Below are 22,385 nucleotides of genomic sequence, written 5' to 3'. Positions count from 1 at the left end.
GATGTCTTGAAAGATTGGCTCTAGGAGGCTTGCAGGACATCTACTTTGAATCAGAGAAGCACCGATAGTGATGAAAGTATGGTCACCCCCCCCCCAGTTTCTGTTGTGATTCAGGGTCAGCCTGTGGGTTCAGCAGTTGGGTCGGATGACTCAGAGGAGGAGGAGGAGGGGGGTGTTGGAGAGGTTGCTGAGGGGGTTGGAGAGCTTGCTGATGAGAGCCCTCAGCCAGGCCCCTCCCACCTGGTCACGACGCAGACCCAGCTGTGTGAGCCTGACAGCGTGGATGAAGATGACCCACAGCTGGCCCTGTTCAAGGACGCCCGATGCAGGAGGCAGTCAATCAGGAGTAAACAGAGGAAGGCAATGGGGCACCTCGGAAGGAGGCAGAGAGAAGCCACGCCCTGAACTGTTTAAAAGGGGAATGCGTGGGAGGGCTGGTTTGCTGAAGGCAACCGCTTGAATAGCTCCTGTTTCATGGTTTGTGTCTTGTTCTGTTTGCTTTTGTGTCAATAAATTTGGCAGGCTTAGTTCCAGCCTCTTGCCTTCTTGTAAAAGGGGTTGTCCCTGCCTTTTCTGCAGGACCGGTAGTAGGCTGGTACAGAGCAGTTTCTTCCTTTTGATTTTCTCGGGAGGGAGTGTGGCCTTGATCCAAAGTGAAAGGAAAAAAAAAAACACAGGCCAATTTATCCCGGTTGTTTCTTATCTCTACTTCCATTCTTTCAGTGCTCGAGTCACATCTCTTTGGAAGCTGCCTAGATACCAGGCGTGGTCTCATACGGATCAGCAGCCCATGAGTCACGAGCCTCCCCACCATGACTTCACTCATGCTATAAGCTGCGCAAGTTCTGGCAAAGGGGCTTTCTGGACCAGATTGCCCAATGACAGCATCAGATGCGCCATCACTTTCTTCTCTTCCATCCCTCACCGCAAGCCAGGACTGCATGCTATCTTTCAGACAGGTTCTTGGGCTCTTCGGGATCTGCCTAAAACCGAAAGTAAAACCTTTTCCCAACACTGAATCTCTTTAGCCAGATTTACTGGGACGAAAGGGATAGGACTGAAGGAATTCCAGCAAATAAATAATAAATAAACCTTTATTGTCAAAGTACAACATGTGTACATTGAGATTAGCTGAGCCTCCCACCCCCCCGTGCTCTCTCCCCCCAACACACAGTGACAACAAACCCTCCATCCCACCACACCATGTGAACCAACTACACCACACACCGGCCTCCCAAGCCAATTCTGCATAAGATTATGTCCCATTTAAAAGCCTAACAGCCCACGGATAAAAGCTGTTTTTCAGCCTGTTGGTACGGCTGGCTATACTCCTGTATCTCCTACCCAATGGTAGGAGAGTAAAGAGATACCGTCCAGGGTGTGAGTCATCCCTGAGAATCTTCCTCACTCTTCCAAGGCAACGAGCCCTGGCGAGGTCATCCAGTGGTGTCAGGGAACAGCCCACAATGTCTTGTGCTGTGCTCACTACCCTCTGTAATACTTTCCTGTCCGCAGCTGTCAGACCAGCATTTTATTTTATTTTTTAATTTTATATTGGATTGTTTTTAAATTTTACCTTGTAAACCGCCCTGAGTCCTTTGGGAATAGGGCGGTATATAAACCGAATAAATAAATAAATAAATAAACAAACAAACAAACAAACAAACCACAATACCATACGAAAGGACGCTCTCTATGGTAGACCAGTAAAAGAGGGTCATTAGCTGTTGTTCTACCCTGTTCTTCCGCAAGACCCTAAGAAAGTGAAGCCTCTGTTGGGCCTTTCTAGCCACCTGAGTTGTGTTAACTTTCCAGGTCAGATCTTCACAGAGGTAGACTCCCAGAAATTTAAAGGAGGAAACTCTCTCTACACAGTCCTCCCCGATGTAAAGTGGGGCAGGTTCCTCCTTTTTTCTCCGGAAGTCTAGCACCATCTCTTTCGTCTTGCCGATGTTTAGGTGCAAGTTGTTGTTACTACACCATATGGATAGTTTTTGTACCTCCACCCTATATGCTGTCTCATCCCCACCTGTAATAAGACCCACCACAGTTGTATCATCTGCGACCTTGATTATCGCAGTGGATGGGTCAGATGATACACAATCATAAATGTATAAAGAGTACAGGTAGGGGGAACGTCAAATTTACGCAAGCTCAAAATTTAAGAGAGAACTTTTATAAAATGTTTTATAGATGGCATTTAGATCCTAAAAAGCTTGCAAGTATGTATCCGAACTATCAACCTAAATGCTGGAGATGTGGTGGTGAAGACGCAACGTATTTTCATATATGGTGGACCTGCAAAAAGGTTAAAGCTTTTTGGATTAAAATTTGGTGGAATATTCAGAAGATATTTAAGCAAAGGATAAAGTTTTGTCCGCAATTGTTTTTATTGGGCATAATTACGGATACTACTGTTGTGGACACTAAGCTGATGTTGAACTTAATTACGGCAGCAAGACTTTTAGTAGGTCAATATTGGAAGAAGGAGGAACTGCCGACTATAGAAGAATGGACTCTAAAAGTTTCTGACCTGGCGGAAATGGCAAAGATTTCGGCCTATTTGAAAGACCATTCACAACAACGTTATATTATGGAGTGGAAAAAGTGGATTGATTATATCCAGAACAAATATGGGACCAAAAAGTTTCATTTAGCATTTGTATAAGTTATTTTATATGATATTAGTATTGTTTGTAGTCATTTCACATGAGCTAGAGTGCGATAGACTTAATAGTTTATTGTTGTTAACATATGGTTGTTTATGATTGTTTTTACTTTTATACCTTGTATTTAGCTCTGGGAAGTCGGGGAGGGGGGAGAGGGGAAGGGGGGGAGGGTTAGGGAGGGTTAGGAAGGGTTGGGTGGGGGGAGGGGGGAGGGGGGAGGGATTGTTAAAGATAAAATGTATTGTAAAACTTTTCAATAATAAAAAAAGAGTCCAGGTAGGGGCTAAGCACACAGCCCTGAACTTATTTCCCATCTACAACCAACGCATCTCGAGGGTAAAGAGTTCTTTGTTTTCTTTCTCTTTTTCTCGGAACCAGGGAATTAAGTGGTAGACCCAGGGCTTTTTTTGTCATAGAACGCTCAGAACGGAGTTCCGGCACCTTTTTTGGATGGAACCTTGTAGGGTAGGCAAGGCGGGTTGTATGACATGTGTGAGTTCCGGCACCTTTTTCTTTTACAAAAGAAGCACTGGGTAGACCTTTTCATTGTTAACATGGGAGTGTGCATCTGGTTGTTTAAATCACTTTCTTTATAGATCTCAGGACTAACCATTACACTGGATCTCTTGTCCCTGCCTCCCTCATCTTTGACACAAGCTTTTCCACAGGCCTGTATTTCTACTGCTTCCCTATGCAGCGTTTGTACTACACTTATTCAGGCCACCTCTTGTGGTAGGCTTCTTCTACAGGATGCCTGGTAAATTCTGCATTTGCACCCTCAACAGGTAGCAGTGACATCAGGTAGGCGATTGCCATGAAATTGTCCATCATAGGTAAGAGTATACTAATTAGGATTTGTGACCTCCTGCCAAGTTGACCACCATAAAAATTAATTATAGAACCTATGGGTGAGCCAGCCCCAGATTTGGATCAGCTCTCCTAACAGAAGCCACAGGATGGGAAAAAAAGGTTGTGTATGGGTTTGGTGTTTTGTTTTTTTGGGGCGTCCACCTAATAATTGGAATCTATTAAGATATCAAGAATTGTTGGGTTTTGGAGGCATGGCTGAAGGTATGATCATATAATTCTGGAAGGAGAAATCATCTTTGTAAGAGTGGATTTTTGAAATATATTGTTCACCAATGTTTAAATGAGGTTAGGGTTGTTTTTTTTTTGTATGAAGAGACAAGGAAACTGACTTCTGAATACTATCCTCAAATGTTTTGGCGTTACCAATTTATCACCATAATTACCCATTTTTTAAAAAAATTACATGCAATCGTAGAATTGTAGGGTTCAAAGGGGCCTTGAAAGTCTTTTAGTCCAACTTCCAGCCCAAGGCAGGAGTTTTAATTAATTATTAGATTAATTAATTATTCTTATAATTAATGTTGAGGTTATGCTGTTAATACTGTTGTAAGTACACTTTTATCTTCTGCTAATTAGTCTGATACAAATTTTTATATAGAACTCACACTCGCCTACTTTCTAGCCTAGTGCTTTAACTATTAGACCAAACTATCTTGGTTTTGGTAACAACATTCTAAGTTAAGCTAAAATAGTGCTGGCACGTTCATGTTTACCTATGATAAATTACAGGCACCTAATGTTGATGTCAGAGATGGTGCCCATAGAGGGAGAACAGGAGCGGGTAGTTTCCCAGGAAGGATGCACTACATTCCAGACAGGGGAAGGAGACAAGAGGTAGCACAGCCCAGAATTGGGCAAGAAACAGAGGAAGAGATTATAGATACCCACTCTCTAGAACAGGGGTGTCAAACTCAATTTCATTGAGGGCCGCATCAGCATTGTGGTTGCCCTCAGGGGGCCGGGTGGGTATGGCCAGGGTGGGCACGTCCTACTGGGTGGGCGTGGCTAGAGTGCGTATGGCCTACTGGGTGGGCATGGCCAGCTCTATATCGTTCGCATCAAGGGTGCCTAAGGGGGCCTGGGCAGGAGTGGGACAGATCTGAGGGTCTCTGGCAGGAGGAGGGTCTCTGGGCCAGGGCCAAGGCAGTGGGGGCCGTTTCGTCACTGTTTCCAGGATGGCTTCGCGGGCAACATGAAACCACTTTGCGGGCCGGATCCGGCCCCCGGGCCTTGTGTTTGACATGTCTGCTCTAGAATCTTCCAGGGAATAGCCATCAGTAATAGTAATAAAAGTTTAGTCTAGCAAGATTCAGTCTGCCATACGTAAGCCAATAAACAACTGCACTCTGGCTGAATTATTCCCTGTCATTCTGTTAGGTGCAAAGAATCAGGGTTATTTGTAAAATTGCAGCATGGAAGATTTATTCAAACCTATACGTAAGGATCTGATCAAGTAACAGTCAGCACTAAATTGGTACTAGATAAGGGTCAGTGGAAGTCAAAGGGGGGGGGGCTGGAGTTTGGTCTCTTGTGGCACGGATTCTAAACTGATGACGTACTTAACTCCACCCCACAGCTCTGACTGCTCTTCTCCCACAGGTTCTTGGGTTTAGCTTGAAGGTTGGTGCCCTGAGGAGCTGCCCTTGGTTCTGAGAGGCTCTCCCAAAATGGGTGTGGCCAAAGTGGACAAGCCCATTCAAAGTAAATGAACAATACAAAGAGCTAGGCACATACGCAGACACCTAATCACATATTCACCTTTACCCATACATTCTCACATGTAAATACTTTCAAGCTATTTCCACACTTAAGCACTATACACCCCTTTTCCAGGTTGACAACTAGGAAAAGGTGCTTTCTTTTCACAGTCATCCACAAAAGATAGATAGATAGATAGATAGAGAGAGAGAGAGAGAGAGAGAGAGAGAGAGAGAGAGAGAGAGAAACCCACACTTAAGACTGCAGAGCTTAGAATGATGTGGAAATTAAACTTCTAGTTTTGTAACTTCCAGGTTGTGTGAATAAAAACTACGGATACATAAAATGATATATGTAGTTCTATAAATACCCACAGACAAATGAGCATGTGCTCAGCAAAGTGCAGGTGGAAGCAAAGGGGGCCTCGGGGCCTCTTTTAATGCATTGTGCATATCCAGACCAACCGTGTTTTGTTAACTTGGATTGAGTTTAGTATGCTGCATTAGTCCAGGGCTGGGAAGGTCTTACAGAAAGAGAATGTGGTACAATAGTGCCAAGTCAGAGGCCTGGCCCAGAACAAGCTTTTTGAATTTATCTGCTTGATTTATCTCAGAATGCACTCTCACCAAAATAGCTTAGTTTCTCGTTAATTATGCATTGGATGATCAGCTCAAATGCTTTCACAATTGCTTCCTGGAACCACACTGTTAGTGCGATTGGATTTGTTTTTTTCTTTATAATTATGCAGATTCCCTTGCCTTACTCTTTTAATTTTTTTCTGCAGCTTTGGATCAACTCCCTGCAATTATTTTATCCATTTTTACCCTCTTGTGCATTTTAGCAATGCTTGAATTCCCCTAGAAGGAATTTCGTCAGTATTATTTTAGCAGTTTTAATTTTTCTTGAAATTACTCTGGTATTTTGTTTTCTTTCAGGAAACAAAATAGATTCACCTAAATTTCTGCTGATGCAAGATTTTATGACAACCTTAAAAGATTTACAGAACAACATTGCTACTGTGTACTTTGGGAAGCTAACGCTGCACAGAAATCTCCAAATTTCTCTAAAATGTTCAGCAAAATGTGATGGCAATTCCTGATGAAATTTAGCTCTCATAGATGTCTAACTATTACCATTCAAAGCATTTAAGATCCTGCTTCCACTCAGCTGTGTTTTGGACTTGTCTATGGTTTCTGCTTATACTGTACATATGCAGTAATATGGTCTAGAGCCACCCAAGTCCACATGGGACATTGCACAGTCGTTTATGGATATTTACAAGATTAGGGTCCCGTGGGACTTCTAGAACAAATGAACAGGCAGGTACTGGGCAATCAACCAGAAAAGAATCAGAAGACAGAGGTGGAGATAGATGTATCAGTGCAAGTGACAGCAATATTAGGAAGAAGGTATATGAGAAATTGGAGAAATACCGGGCCCTGAATAATGAATTGTAGAAGATGTGGAAAGTGGAGGTCAAAGAGAGTTCAGTGGTAGTAAGAGTTCTTGGGACTGTGATTCTAAGCTGGGAGAACCAATCAATCAGTTCTGGATTCAATAAAGCGGATGGTGCCTGGAAAGTGATGATCAACAAGCAGAAACATAAATATTTGAGCATGTGACACAAGAAGACAACCAACTAGGAAAAGTAAATATGACAAGAGTGAAGGAAATAATGAAGATGTAGGATTAGGTGGATGGATAGAATCAAGAAGATTACAGGAATGTCCAAATCTATTGGTTGTCACTGGAGACAGGTTGAGATGTTGGGCATTCACAATCACCAGCAATCAAGCCCAGCTCAATGGCACATAGCTAACATGATGGTAATGTAAAAGTTATTTTGTTATGACAAAAGGATACCTTCTTTTGAAGTCTGGCCAACTGTTGGACTAGATGGATTAATGTTCCAGACAAAATATTGAAATGATGGGAATCTTCCTTCAGTTGACCAACTTTCAGATGCTCTGAGGCTACTAAAGTCCAGCATTCCTAATCAACATGACCCTTGTCCATACTAACTGGGAATTCTGAAAGTTGCAATCGTAGAGCAGTATTTCTTAACCCTGGTGACTTGAAGATGTTTGGACTTCAAGTCCCAGAATTCCCCAGCCAAGAAACACTGATCTAGAGAAATGCAAGATTCAGAACACTCACAAAGGTATTATGTGAATAAATATCTTACACATGCCTTATTCACCTCATGTGTTGAGTCTCAGTGTATGTTTGATACTATAGAACATTGTAAAAGTGCACAGTCCTTCTATGGGTCATTCTGTCTTCATTGGCTATTACTGCCGTGCGGTTTGTTTAAGAGCCACACTGGACACATCATGTCCAGATTCTTCCAAAAAAAAAGGAAACTTTTTGAACTAAGAGGGGAAAAAAACATTTCAGTTTTGGCTACCAGTGTGATATTCTTCCATTCTCTTTGTAAGTGAGGACAAAGTCCAGAAATCAGGAATTATGGTAGGAGCCCACCTCCTTAAAGTTAAGAGGTCCTGATTATACTTTGCAATATTTGCCCGGTACAGCTGAGGAAGGATGACAGAACAACAAGAAGTTAAAGCGTGTTAGTGTATCCCAGCACACTGAAATCAGCAGGATTGATGCCTCATGGCTCTGTCTCTCGCTGGAAGAGAGCTAGCTGGCTCTCCTACCACTGCAGTAGCTGAGGGCTTCACACTGACTCACATTCTCTAGAGCTACATTCCTTTGGAAATTGATCTTGCCCCAAGAAAAATTGCCACCACATTTCATGCATCATCAAAAGAAAAAGAAATGAAAAACTGGAGCTAATTTGGAGCTGCCTCCTCAGGATTGAGAAATGTCCAGAGCAATCCAGAGCAATCCAGATGCTACCCTCTCCTGAAACGTTCTAAGGAGATATGACACCAAACGTTTTTGAAGAGTTTTCCTCATTTCCAAAAGGAACTGGGAATCATTCAAGGAAATGGGAATGCTTTGCAAATGGGTTGGGTCTTCCAGGTATTCTTGAAGACTGTTTCAGAGGGGATACAGGTAGTGCTCAACTTACAACCACAATTGGGACCAGAATTTCAGGCAAGGAGGTTGTTAAATGAGTCGTGCCCAATTTTATGATCTTTTTTGCCATGATTGCTCACTGCAGCTATTATGGGAATCGTGCACTCATTAAGCAAAGGTTAACAAGGTTGCAAACAGTCCAGGATGCTTAAACTATGGTAACTGCTTGCCAAGTACCCGAATTTTTGATCATGTGACTGTGGAGATGCTACAACAGTTGTAAGAAAGAGGCCCTATCAAAAGTCACTTTTTTCAGTGTTGTTGTAACTCTGAACGGCTGCTAAACATAGGGTTGTGAGTTGAGAACTACCTATATAAGCAATGTATCCAGAATTGTAGAGTTTATGTCTTTGTAAAGCTAACATTGGTCTGCCAAGAGATAAGACAAAATGCCCCCAGCTTCTTTCAATCCTTTGTGTCTGTTATCTGTAGTTGTAAACTAATTATTCAATTAATCTGTCACTTTATACGGCTTGAGTACTCTAATATCCAGGCTCTTAGTTCTTGCTGGCTAGGAGCCTAATGATTACTGTATTTCTGTTAGCAAATAAAGAAAACCAATTTGAATCTCTCCAATTGTTTTGGCTCCATTTCTTTAAATTAAACATTAGCACCAGAGAAGCTATATTGAGGCCTGTGGCTGCAAGATGTCCTTTTTCTTGGAGGGGAAGCAAAATTGCTTGCCCGGTGGTCAGCTCAATTTGGAGATGTATCTCCTAGCCACGGGATGTTCACATGTGCCCATGACCACTGCTGCCAACGTGACTTACCATCACCGGAGTCCCTCGCACTGCCTCCAGCCCCACGAATGCGTTGCCTTCACTGACCAACTGCTGGCGCAGCTGCAGAGGCTTAGATGAGATGTAACTGCAGTCAACGTGGACTGAGATCACCTGGGTTTGAATGCTGACCGCCATTTTGTGCCACTTCAAGTCAAAAAGGGAGGTGATGCCTTTGCCAGCAAAGACTACGCCAATCGATTCCCCGTGACGGTCCTTGGCCTGGAACTCCAAACTTCGCTCTTTGCTGTTGATTCCCAGGGAGAGCTGAAAAAGTAGAAGGAAGAAGAGAAAGTGCTGAATAGAAGGATGTTCTAAAAGAGAGAGAGAGAGAGGCAGGAGGGGTTCAGGGAAGCTGGAAAGGCTGACCTCTTAGAGGAGAGAGGGGGGACAGAAATTTATGAGAGGTGATCAGTCAGAAGGCTTTGCAGGTAGTCCCCAACTTATGACCACAATTGAGACCAGAATTTCCATCGCTAAGCAAGGTGGTTGTTAAATGAACCCTGCCTAAATTTATGATTTTTCCCCCCATGATTGTTAAATGGATCGCTGCAGCTGTTAAGTGAATCATATAGTTGTTAAGCTAACCCATCTTCCCCCTTTGATTTTGCTTACTGGAAGCCAGCTGGGAAGGTTGTGGATGGTCATCACATGACCCCAGAAGGCTGAAGCCCATCGTAATTATATGTCAAGCATTTTGATCACATGATCGCATTGCTGTGGGGATGCTATGATGGTTGTAAGTGCCAGGAACCATCCTTGCTGTGACCATTGTAAAGACATACTGGTTGCCAAGGGCCTGAATTCTGACCATGTGACAATGAGGATGCTGTAAAAAGTCATGGGAAGGCTGGGCATAAGTTACTTTTTTCAAAGCCTTTGTAATTTTAATAGTCACTAAACAAATGTTCGTGTGCAAAACAGTATTTGGATTCCTTGCGTCGGATGAGGAGAGCACATCTTTCTCCTTCTGTCCTGGCCACTTTTTACAGAGGCACGACTGAGGGCATTTTAACAAACTGTATCACTCTTTGGTTTAGTGGTAGTAGAGCTTCCAGATAGAAGGTCCATACAGAGAGAGATAAGGACAGCTGAGAAGATTATAGGAAGCAGGATACTGCTTATAAGCGCTTATATGTGCTTAGAGCTTGGAGCATTGTTAGAGGCCCCACACACCCATTTCACGGTCTGTTCCTATTGCTCCCCTCTGGGAGGAGGTTTTGAAGTATTTATAGCAGAACTACTAGGCTCTGTAACAGCCTAGTTCCTTATGCCATCCAATCTTGTAAATTTGCAGGATTCTTTATTTTTCGCCATGCATATGTATACATTCAAATTAGACTGTGATGTTTCTTTGTGTCATATATGTGTGTCTATGTGGGTATATGCATAATGGTATTTTTTGAGAGCTGAATGCAATGAGATTTCATTTTAAGGTATGCTAATTAGTGTATATTTAAAATGACAATAAAGATTCTATTCTAATTTTATTTCTGATTCTGATTCTGATTCTGATTCTGATTCTGATTCTGATTCTGATTCTATTCTATTCTATTCTATTCTATTCTATTCTATTCTATTCTATTCTATTCTATTCTATTCCATTCCATTCCATTCCATTCCATTCCATTCCATTCCATTCCATTCCATTCTATTCTATTCTATTCTATTCTATTCTATTCTATTCTCAAGGACTACCTGTAATTTGGATGACTGGTACAGATAATTTTCAACTTATGACTGGTCAGCAGCTATTCAGAGTTATGCTCTAATTAAAGAAAGGAGACGCACTGTATAACCTGATCCAAAGTTCTGATGTTTGCCACCCCCTCTGTGGTCACATGACCACACTTTGGCCCCTTGGCAACATGGCTGCATTTACAGCCCTCTGCACCATCCCATGTTCATGTGACCATATTTTGCCAAAAACTGGCACCTTCCGCAAACCCATGGCCATGACTATGGCAATCATTTTACGGCCACTGCATTTGCTTAATGACCACTGCAAAAAAAGTAATACAATTGTGTCAGTCACATGACCTTCTTGTTTTACAACAGCTACAACTTATAACTGTAATTGGCAGGCTCCATTATGCTTGTAACTCTAGGACTACCTGTAGTGATATTTTGCTGTTAAAGAAATGAATCTTAAATTATAATAAAAATGAGATCTTCAGTAATAATAAATATCCTTAGAAACACAGGGAGAGTTTTGTTCCAATGACAATATTATCTGGATGAAATTTTGAACACTTTTCTTGCAAATTAAGTTGGTTTAATCTGTCTAAATGTTATAAATCTAGTCATAAATATGTGGTAATAACAGGTAAAGATAGATGATTGTTCTACATTTCTGCATCATTTTTAAACTATGTAAAAATGAATATGATTTACATGATTTTCCTTTAATATATGCATGCTTAGAGGCTCTTTTCCTTTATATAATGCTTTCATTTACCCGTTTCCCTTAATATAATGCATGTTAATGCATATCTTAGTGTTTGACCTGCAACATTCTGAAAAGGTTACTTGGTGCCTGACACATTTGAAGGTTACTTGATACTTAACTGATTTGGAAGACAGCAAGCTGGGCTAGGTTCTCCACCCCACACAGAGAATATTCCTTCTGCATCATATAATTGGAGAATTCTCCATCCTGTGAAGGTCAGGACAGTACATTGCTCCATGTCTCAATTGGATGAAGCAGGCTGGGGTGATAATTTGTGGTTCAGCATCTTGTGGGAACTCAATGTGTGTAATGTGAATGGGGTCACCACACTCAGCAACCACCTTTCTTTCTGGATCCATCGCATGTGGAACGAACCCAGCAACCATATCTTATTAACTCGAGTTTAGAGGTGACTATATTTTCATACATGCAGGGCTTTTTTTGTCATAGAACGCTCAGAACGAAGTTCCGGCACCTTTTTTGGATGGAACCTTGTAGGGTAGGCAAGGCAGGTTGTATGACATGTGTGAGTTCCGGCACCTTTTTCTTTTACAAAAAAAAGCACTGCATACATGCAAACACCCTTAGCTGAAAGGGCAAGGTACGAAGAAGATCAATCCTTGGGTGAGCTAATTCTGGGAAGGAAGGAAGGAAGGAAGGAAGGAAGGAAGGAAGGAAGGAAGGAAGGAAGGAAGGAAGGAAGACAATAGATCAGAGAGGTGATGGAAAGACTGGACCAAATTAGTTGGCTATACCTGGGGGTATCCCAGAGGGTCAGTGATCTGGAAGAGATACCAGTTCTCTCTGGTAGTCTGCTTCTTCAAGAGTAGAGTGATGATCAAAGTGAATTCATCAGGCAAGCCCCGGGGGAACAGCTGTCTGGGAATGAAGAAGAGGACAGAGGTGTGAGTAGATAGGTCTTTCCTCTTTTGGAACACATCATCTGTAGAGTCACCCAGAGGATACATCCAACTTGCTGGTCAAGTCCAATCACTAACTATTAGATCAGCCTTTGATATCTCCAGAAGTTTTTCTACAGTCTCAGAAAAGATCTCTTTCCTCATAGCCTAACATGCTTCAGCAAGAGAATCAAGAGAGAAGAGAACTCTAGATGGATTTGTGCAAATTTTTAATTTTTATTTATTTATATTCCATCCTTTTTATTTTTAGAAATAAGTCAATGTGGCAAACATACTTAATATTCCTTCCTCCTCCATTTTTCCCCCCACAACGACCACCCTGTGAAGTGGATTGGGCTGAGAGAAAGTAACTGACCCAAAGTAGCCAACCTGGCTTTTATGCCTAAAGGTAAAGGTAAAGGTTCCCCCACACATGCGTGCTAGTCGTTTCCGACTCTAGGGGCCGGTGCTCATCTCCGTTTCAAAGCCGAAGAGCCAGCGCTTGTCCGAGGACGTCTCCGTGGTCATGTGGCCGGCATGACTAGACACCAAAGGTGCACGGAACGCTGTTACCTTCCCACCGTAGTGGTCCCTATTTTTCTACTTGCATTTTTATGTGCTTTCGAACTGCTAGGTTGGCAGAAGCTGGGATGAGTAACAGGCACTCACTCTGCTATGCGGCACTCGGGATTCGTCCCGCCAAACTGCCGACCTTCTGATCGACAAGCTCAGCGTCCTAACCCACTGAGCCACCGCGTCCCTCTTTTATGCCTAAGGTGGATCTAAAACTCAGACTTTCGGCCAATCACCAGGAGATGGTGAGTTGTAGTCCCACTTTAGGCATGAAAGGTGACTTTGGGCCAGTCACATGGTTTGCCTTCTAAGTTATAGGGGCTCCATTACTGGTGGCATTTAAGAAGAGATTGGACAGCTATTTGTCAGAAATAATATAGGGGCTCCTGCTATTGTGGGGGGGGGGCTTGGACTAGAAGACCTCCAAGGTCCCTTCCAAATCTGTTACTCTGTTAAATAGAAAAAGACTCCGTAAGAGCTAATATATGGCTAACTAAATCTATCATAATTCAAAACACTCTCAGCTAAGCAAGTCAAATACTCATTAAGGCTGGTTTGAGGCACAGGTCATCCTCTGGTGGATTTTAATCACTGCTGCATAATACCTGGCCTGATTGTATGTTGTAGCAGGATTAGTGTCTGCAAGCAGCAGGGAGGTATAAAATTGTCCTGTGCACCCAGGGTATTTATATAGTACTGGTGAAATGAGACTACTATGAATATCTCTATAGTATAGGCCATGGGTAGGCAACCTCGGCTCTTTTATGACTCATGGACTTCAACTCCCAGAATTCCTGAGCCAGCTGGCTCAGGAATTCTGGGAGTTGAAGTCCATGAGTCATAAAAGAGCCAAGGTTGCCTACCCCTGGTATAGGGACTAGAGAAGCATTATATTGTTCCTGTTGTCAAGAGTCACAGGGACATTGTCTCTCCCATTAGGGAATGTTCCTGCCTTCAAAACAGCAGAGAGGAAGCATGAGAAGAAATAAAACCCAAGATCACGTGACAAAGTGCACACAGTTTGTCCCTCTGCTTCTATCCATGACTCAACTGGATGCCACCTTCTGTCTAGCAAACGTCTTCCGTTATAAGGAGCTCAGCCATGTAGGATGCAAGGAAAGAGATGGACTGGTTTATTGTGACATCCACTTGTTAGAGGAGAATTTGTTTACTTTTTTTAAAAAAAAATGTGTTGTTCTCAAATTAATCAAGAACAATCTTGAGTTTATTCCGGGAGGCCCTTTCAGTTGTCAAGGTTGTGAATTAAGGTCGCACTTGTTTATTTCTTTGATAACCGTTCTGCTTCTGGCCACTGAAGAAATCCAACCTTTAATATGAATGAGGGTGTATTCTTTTAATCAAGAGTGGGTTTTCTTTGCTTAATGGCAAATCATCTTTCTTCTTCTTCAGGATCTAAAAACAGGGCACCCAGGGATAACATGCCAATTTCGTTAAATAAAAAGGATTAAATCTATTTAAAGATAGATGCTGATTCAACCATCTCATTGGCTGGCCATGTCAAGCTCCAAAACCCAAGAAAAACGTGCTGAGTTTCTTCTAAGCAATCCCTTTTATTGTTCCTCACCTATAGACAGAAATCTTGCCAATACATAAAGCAACTACCTGCATAGCTAATGATGCACTCTGCGAACTTCTAAGGAGGAGCTGTCCTAACCTTCTTTTGCCAAATCAAAGTATCTAAACTTCTTGCTCCTCTGGAATGCGGGCCCTCCCTCCTGGAAATCCAGACTACATTCCATCATAGGCCTGTAATAATACTTCTGATCTGCCCATCCAATCTTGTCTTCCTCTCAACCAAGCCTGAATTCCAGGGATATTTCATTCATTCAGAAGGTGCTTTATCAACACTCTTTTTTGACCACAGAGAAGGTTAAAAAAAAAAGCAATATGGCAAATGTGGTGCCATGATGCAAGTCCTCCCCCCTTTGTACATATGTTAAGAGGTCAGGGCTTGAATTATGAGGCACATCTGCCATCTTGCTTCTTTTGATCCCTACTAGCAGATGGTCTGGACCACAGCTAATCTTCACACCTAAATATGGAATTGTCCAGAGTGGGAAACCAGAAGAATATTCCTGCTTCTTTTTATTTTTTTATTTTTCTAGGCCACACACATGTTAAAATCCCCACAGTTATGCAAGAACCAAAAGTGATGTACGAATCACGTGTGAAGGCCCTTCCTATCACCCAAGGTTTAGACTAAGTGAGTTGAGTCAATGTGGAAATGTCAGCTGTTAGTTTTGCAACTGAACATGATCAATATGTTCTGGAAGCCAACAGAATAGAAAGGCCAAAGGCAAAAAGTTGAGAGAGTCAATAACAAAATTTAACAAGTACATCAGGAAAAGGAAGTGGGGCTCTAGTTAACAACTACCAGGATAATACAAGAATCCACTCTAAATGGGAGGGATGAAGGGAGTGCAATAAACTGCCCTGAGACAAGTATCATCACTGGATGAGGTCAGTAAAATTAAGTGTGATCAAGGTTCCACCCATATTTTTATGTGCATCACACACATAAAAGTGGTGAATCTTTAATTGCTCCATCTTGGCTATTCTCCTGACTTTTCTGATTACAGCCTGTGGACAACTCTGCCCCACCAAATCCTCTCTTTCTCTCTAAGCTTGGAAAGGTGTCAGAGCCAAGTTCTCAGGAGGTCTGGAGCAACATCTGAGAAGGTGGCGAGGTTGTCTTCTCATTTCCCAGGTCAGTCTCATGCAATGGCAGGCTATCGGATTTCCTTGTTTTCCTCTACTCTTCAGATCTATCTTTTTGTCTGGATTTTGATGTCTATTGAATTATAATTCTGCATTTTGTATTTGCTTTCATTCCTCATGTGAGTTAGCTCTGGAAGGTGATATATGTAGAGAGACACATTCAGAAATAAATATGAGAAATAGACTCCTTTCTCATCACTGCATTGTTATGCCAGGATATTATGAAAGTCCCTTTTGTGGTTGGTAACCAAAAACAATTTAGAAGCCTTGTTTCTCCATTCCCATCTAAAAAACAATATTTTTGAAAGATGATTATAATGAGGTCATGGCAGCTCAGGCACTAAAATGCTATCCAATTGTGTTTTGTTTTTTGCTCCAGCAGCTACTGCAGCTAATAACATCTGTGTTTGTTTCTCCAGACATTCAAAATACGTTGAAAACCAGACAGAAGTGGAAGATTTGAAAGCCAAAGTGAAGAAGGATCAATTTCATCCATGGAACATTTCCCTCTCTTGCAACATTGCAGATTAGCGAGGATCCATCCTGGGACACAATCACCACCCAATATTTATTCCAAGCTTCTACACCACAAACATCCCCTGACCTTGACATAGAAGACATCACAGATAAGCTGCTCCTCAGAAGCCAGAACTCTTAAGATATAAAATTCTGCCAGTGGCTCATAAAGCTTATCACCCACTAAACAGTACACAAAGTGACAGCTATGGATTATGGTCTCCATGGGAGAGATGTTGCCAAAATACATTTTATTAGGTTGCTCTGGTCCTTGACCAGCTCTCTTCATCTTACCATCCAAACAGGATTAAAACAACCTCAAAATATAAACTACAATAGAGTTTTAATTACAGATTAGGTTTAGCACTTGGGAATAACAGGAATCATCAGGCCAATCTTATCTGGTTTTGGCCACCATGGAATTCCAATATCACCAGTGTTTCTCAATCTTGGCAACTTGAAGATGTGTGGACTTCAACTCCCAGAATTCCCCAGCCAGCATGACTGGCTGGGGAATTCTGGGAGCTGAAGTCCACACATCTTCAAGTTGCCAAGATACTGGTAATTCTGGGAGTTGAGGTCCACACATTTTCAAACTGCCAAGGTTGAGAAACACTGCAATGTACTCAGCTGGGAAGCTGAGAAAACATGCAGAAATGTGGCAGTGGCAAACTCCTTGGCTACTATGACCAAGGTTCAACTCTTTTACAACTGTAGAAGATCGCAGCACCTAGTCAATCATAGTTTATCCTAAAGTTGGGGGGTTATGCCACATTAATAATGACATGGGAGATAATTAGGAAATATCTGAGCTGTGGGTTAGAATGAAAATCCTCCCGAGATGAAGACAGGGGCAAGCCAGTTCTATGCTGTGGTTGAGAAAACTGCATGGATAGGTCAATTGGTTAGTTGAGAACTCAAGAACACCTGTAGCTTCCAAAGGACAATCCATGCACCAAGGTTTCCATGTTTAATCCCTTAATGTTCTATGAGCACAATGCACATGTAATTTGTTAGCACTTCAGAATCCTACAGATAATAAAGTGTAGCAAGCTATCAACCTTGATATGATTGAGGGAACTTTAATTAGTGTCAAGCCCCTAGAAGGAAGACAAATGCAATTTCCTTTATTGTTCCTCACATAGTGACAAAAATCTTGCCAAATGAAAGCAACTGTTTGCATCATTAGAAGATATACTCTGAGATCGCTAGGAAGCAGCCTTTTAAAGTCTTTTTTTCCTAGCCAAACTATCGAAGCTTTGTGGCCTCTTTGCCCTCTGGAATGCAGCCCCTCATTTCTGGGAATCCAGACTACATCCCACCAAAAACAGGGCTGCGTTTCTTTCTTCTCTTTTCTTTATTTCTTGATAAAACGCCAGTCTAAGATTGCAAAGCTGAAGGACAAGATTTGCTGGGCCCGTTCTGATCAGAGGACCAGCCCCTCTGCTCTTCTGGAAGGTTCTAGCAGGCACCTGGGTAGCTTACCCAACTTAAGCCAAGAAAGAGGTGCAGACAGAAGCCTTCCACAGATACACATTTCGCCCTGAACCTGCTTCCTTTCCACCCACCCAATCTTTCCAAAGCCCTCTCCTTTCACACCCGCTGCTTCAGATCGTGAGTGCGCAAATGGCCTCATGACTGATCTTCGCAAGCTGCCCTAGAAGCCACTTCAGGGGATGAGAAAGTGGAAAAAACTCACTTTCAAATAAGCAGTTCATTGTATCTGTTCTGTCAAAGTCTTTTTACCTGACGTTCAGGCAATACAGATTGCAAAGAACAACAAGGGCTACAAAAAGCCAAGGTAAAGCCATCACAAAACTGCTTGCTGTTTTTCTCCACGATCCATCTTTCTCCAAGGACCAGCAACACAGAGAAGCAAAAGAGGGGTGGCGGAGGGAGAAAGGGCAGTGATGAACTGAAGCAGTGGCAATCGAGGTCAGATGGCACATGCTCCAGTTTCTGGAACTAATTTTATAAGTTCTCCTGCTTAAATTGGAATGCAGGAATGAAAAACAAGGTCCAGCGAATCAGAGGGATAATAAAAGAATGGAGAATTTGAACCAGGCGCCAAAGAGTTGTTTTGCTTTTAGCTTAAGAGGGTGAAAAAAATAATAATGGTGGGGGAGTAGAGCAGGTACTTGCCAGACCAAGAACCATTCAGTTGTGGCCACACTGGAATGGCAGAGGATGCCACATGCAAGAATTATACCGCAAATTCCACTGGATGAAAGGTTGCCTGTTCAACTCTCCGTGGACTTTGCAAATAGATGAGCAGCAGCGCCAAAGCCTCCGTTCTCCTATCAAATATCCATATGGGGAAAAAAACCCTCCCCATCTGGGGAAGAAAGGTGCAGAACGTAAAAATTACACGCAGCCAGCACGAGTGGTGACATTGAGAAAGAGAGCAGCTGCTGGGGGAATTTGCATTTAAAAAGCTTGCCGAAGTTCTGCCTGTTAGGGAAAGATGCACTTATAAACCCTGTGCGCTTGGAGAGACCTTGTGAATATAAATGGCTACCGAGGAGGAGGGGGGGGGGGCAAAAAAAAATAGAGGGTAGCGGTAGTCCTCAGCTTACGACCACAAATGGAACCAGGAATTCCCTTGCTAAGCAAGGTGGTTGTTGAGTGAGCTGTGCCTGATTTTATGACCTTTTTGCTACAGTTAAGCGAATCACAACAGTTGCTAAGTGAGCGACGTGCTCATTAAGCAAATGCAGCTTTGCCCATTGACTTTGCTCGTCAGAAGTCAGCTGGGAAGGCGGCAAAAGGTAATCCCGAGGACAGCGCAACCACAGTAAATAGATGATGGTTGCCAAGTGCCCAAATTTGATTGTGTGACTCTGGGGATGCCGGAGTGGTCATAAGTGTGATGGCTGGTTGTAAAAAATAAATTTTAAAAAAATCACTATTTTAGTGCTGTTGTGACTATGAATGGTTGTTAAATGAATGGTTGTAACTCAAAGACTATCTGTATATACGAGTCACACAGGCAAGTCTCAGGCATTCCCTCTTGGTGTCCCTGATGTGTGTTTGTAGTCAAATTCCTCACACCCCCTAGTCAGCAAGCCTCTGGCTGGGCCGGCTGAGAATGATGGGAGTTGTAATGCATCAAAGTTAAGAAGGGTTGGGTCCTGGGTGCTTTCTGAGCTTGACTGTTTTCTTGCAGACGTTTCATTACCCAACTAGGTAACATCATCAGTGCTAGAAGGAAGTGGGGTTTGCTCTTTTTTTTGTACTGGTGGCTTGCCCTGTCAGTGTTGATGGGAGTATTCTTGATGGATCCTTGATTAGATTATTGTTGACTGTTAGTTTACTGTCTGGTTAAGAAAGGCTATTGAATGACCCAGGCTAGCTGATGCAGCTGAAACTTAGCAGAGGGTCACCAAACATCCGGTTGGCCTTTCCACCTGGTTTCTGCTTTGCAGGTCTCGCTTGCAAGAACGAGTCCCTTCCTTCTTTGGAATGGGATGGAGCCAGACTCACATTTTGCTTGGCCAGTTGTGCGTTTGCCACCCACGTGTGTTTCCCCACATCACGGGAGAGGAAGCACAGGATCCTTTCTGCAGCTGGATTGCAGCAATAACTTTGGCGAAGTGTTTCCCAGACTACAGCCACCACAATAAATCTTTGCAAAAGGTATCTGTGCTCAAATGGTTTCCACATCAGCTACTCTCTGTAGGTGGGTGGATATTTTTCTTTTGTCCACCTACCCACTTCTTAGCCAGTTAATGAAGGAGACCTGAACGAAGAGTTCTTGGCCCTTCCATCTAGAGCACAGTTGTGGATCTGGATGCAAACTGATCTCATTGCTATCTTTTCAGAGATCTGCTCTGGCTCATCCGCCCACTTTCCACTTTTGCTTTCCTGGGCTCATTAATCACCCCAGCAAAACAGGAACCGAATAGCCAGAACAAAAGCATTCTCCAGCCAGAGCAAAATCATTATCCGGACTAATCCAGCCTGAAAGTGCATATACCTATTCCCAAGGATCACTGACCTTGATTAAATAAGCAGTTTTAGAATGCCCAGGAAATCAAAGGAAAGGCAGGGAAACTCTAAGGGACTTGATAGGGATGCTTAGATTTTGGGGAACACAAAGTGGAAGCAAAAATAGGGTACTTCATGTTCATATTTCGGATCTCCTCCTATTACCACATAGCTTAATTTGAGCAAGGATTCTGCCCTAATCTTTTCCCCCATCTCATCCCCCAGGCCCCCACTAGGAACTGGAAGGAAAATGATGGACATGCAACTTGGCAGTTGGAAGATGTGTAGAATTTGACGCCCAGAATTTCCTAGCCAGTATGTCTATAGTAAAAACACAGGGGCATGCTCTCATTAAAGCAGAGCTGGGAGATGTTTAGTTTGATTCTGTGGTACATTAAAATCTCAAATGTTCTGCCTGATCTCTTTCCATGTCTCACAAAGATATTGGGGGATATGTCCTAAATGCTCCATCATTGTTCCCATTTTAATACATCATCTCTTCGCCCTTTTGTCTGTGTCATGGCAAAAGATGCTTGGAATATCTTTTGGGCCATATTATGAGCATCCCTTTCTCAATCTTGGTAACTTTAAGATACTGTAGGTGGACTTCAACTCCCAGAGTTCCTATGCCAATTTTAATATGTATCGATTTCAACTCCCAGAATTTCCCAGCCAACTTTGAAATGTGTGGATTTCAGCTCAGCATGTGGCTGGGGAATTCTGGGAGTTGAAGTATCCATAATTTAAAACTGACTGGGAATTTCGAGAGTTGAAATCCATACATCTTAAAGTTGGCTGGGGAATTCTGGGAGTTGAGGTCCACATATTTTAAAAGAAACACTGCATTAGGCAAATCCCTATTTTCTCAGGTTTGGCCTCTCCCAAAACGCTAACAATTCTATTGCTTAACGAACAGAAGTTAAGATTTATAAAGCTAACCTATGTAGTATATTCTGAAGGCTTCAAATATATGCAAGTTCAATACTGGCTATTTTCCAGGTGGAATAAGTAGTAGAATAATAAAAAGTGATGTGGCATTGGACAGGTGCAAAATGCTGTTCATTCTTACAAACCTAGACTGATTTTATACAAAGCTTCTAAGAAGATGGCATTAATTTGCAGTGGGATCCAAGCTTTTTAAAAAGACAACTTGCTGTTTTTTAGCAGGCAAGGATCCACTTATAAAGTAAAGGGAAGGCCTCTTTGCTCTGTTTCTGAATGTCTTAGAATCAAGATGATAGGATAGTGATAGGTAGTGATGGGAGCATCCCGATACTCCCATATTACACCCCTCCTGCGTGAGCTGCATTGGTTACCGGTTGTCCTCTGGGTGAGATTTAAGGTGCTGGTACTTACCTTTAAAGCCCTACATGGCTTAGGCCCGGGATATTTGCAGGACTGTCTGCTGCTGGGAACGATCTCCCATCGCCCGGTGCGCTCACACAGAGAGGGCCTCCTCAGGGTGCCGTCGGCCAGACAATGACGGCTGGCGACCCCCAGGGGGAGGGCCTTCTCTGTGGGAGCGCCAGCCCTATGGAACCAACTTCCCCTTGAGCTCCGGATGGCCCCGGATCTCCGGTCCTTTCGCCGTGGCCTTAAAACACTCCTTTTCCATCAGGCTGACCTGGACTGACAACAGGGATTTTAAAATGTTTTTTTAATTTTTAACTTCAACTTTAATGTATTTTATTGGGGCTGTTAATTTAATTTTTTTTTTAACTTTTGTATCGTTGTATTTTATTGTTGTTAGCCGCCCTGAGTCCTTCAGGAGATAGGGCGGCATATAAGTAATAATAATAATAATAATAATAATAATAATAATAATAATAATAATAATAATAATAATAATAATAATAATAATAATAATTTTTTCCTCTTTTTCTGTCCAAAACCAATATTTATAATTCTGATCCTATTAATGTACACCTTAAGTCGGCATATAAATCCCCTCCCCCATGCAATCAAAGGTTTTTGAGCCAGCTTTTCATTTCTAAAACAAGAAAAGCACCTGGGGCTTTCCAAGCTATTGTTCCAGATATCCAATAATCCCTTTTAATTACAGGTCAGCAACTAACAGGACCCCCTAGCACAGGGGTCGGCAACCTAAAAAAGGAAAAGAGCCACCGGGAACCGGTTCCATCACAAATTAAAAAAACTGGGA

General features: G+C 42.5%; 1 protein-coding gene across 1 annotated transcript in view; it reads right to left on the bottom strand.

Annotated features, from left to right (window-relative positions):
• COL16A1 (collagen type XVI alpha 1 chain) overlaps positions 1-22,385 on the bottom strand; it is a gene marked incomplete at its 5' end in the record, with an annotated part of 217,381 nt that overhangs the window by 160,001 nt on the left and 34,995 nt on the right. The window contains 2 exons of the mRNA XM_083370100.1: positions 9,053-9,328; positions 12,266-12,389. Of these exons, the coding sequence (XP_083226226.1) occupies positions 9,053-9,328; positions 12,266-12,389 (400 nt within the window). The remainder of the gene's footprint in view (positions 1-9,052; positions 9,329-12,265; positions 12,390-22,385) is intronic.

The sequence above is a fragment of the Vipera ursinii genome (assembly GCF_947247035.1).
Source record: "Vipera ursinii genome assembly, chromosome: 9".
NCBI classification, from domain to species: Eukaryota; Metazoa; Chordata; class Lepidosauria; order Squamata; family Viperidae; genus Vipera; species Vipera ursinii.
Note: the sequence above shows the minus strand (reverse complement) of the source record. Positions and strands in the feature narration are given on the sequence as shown.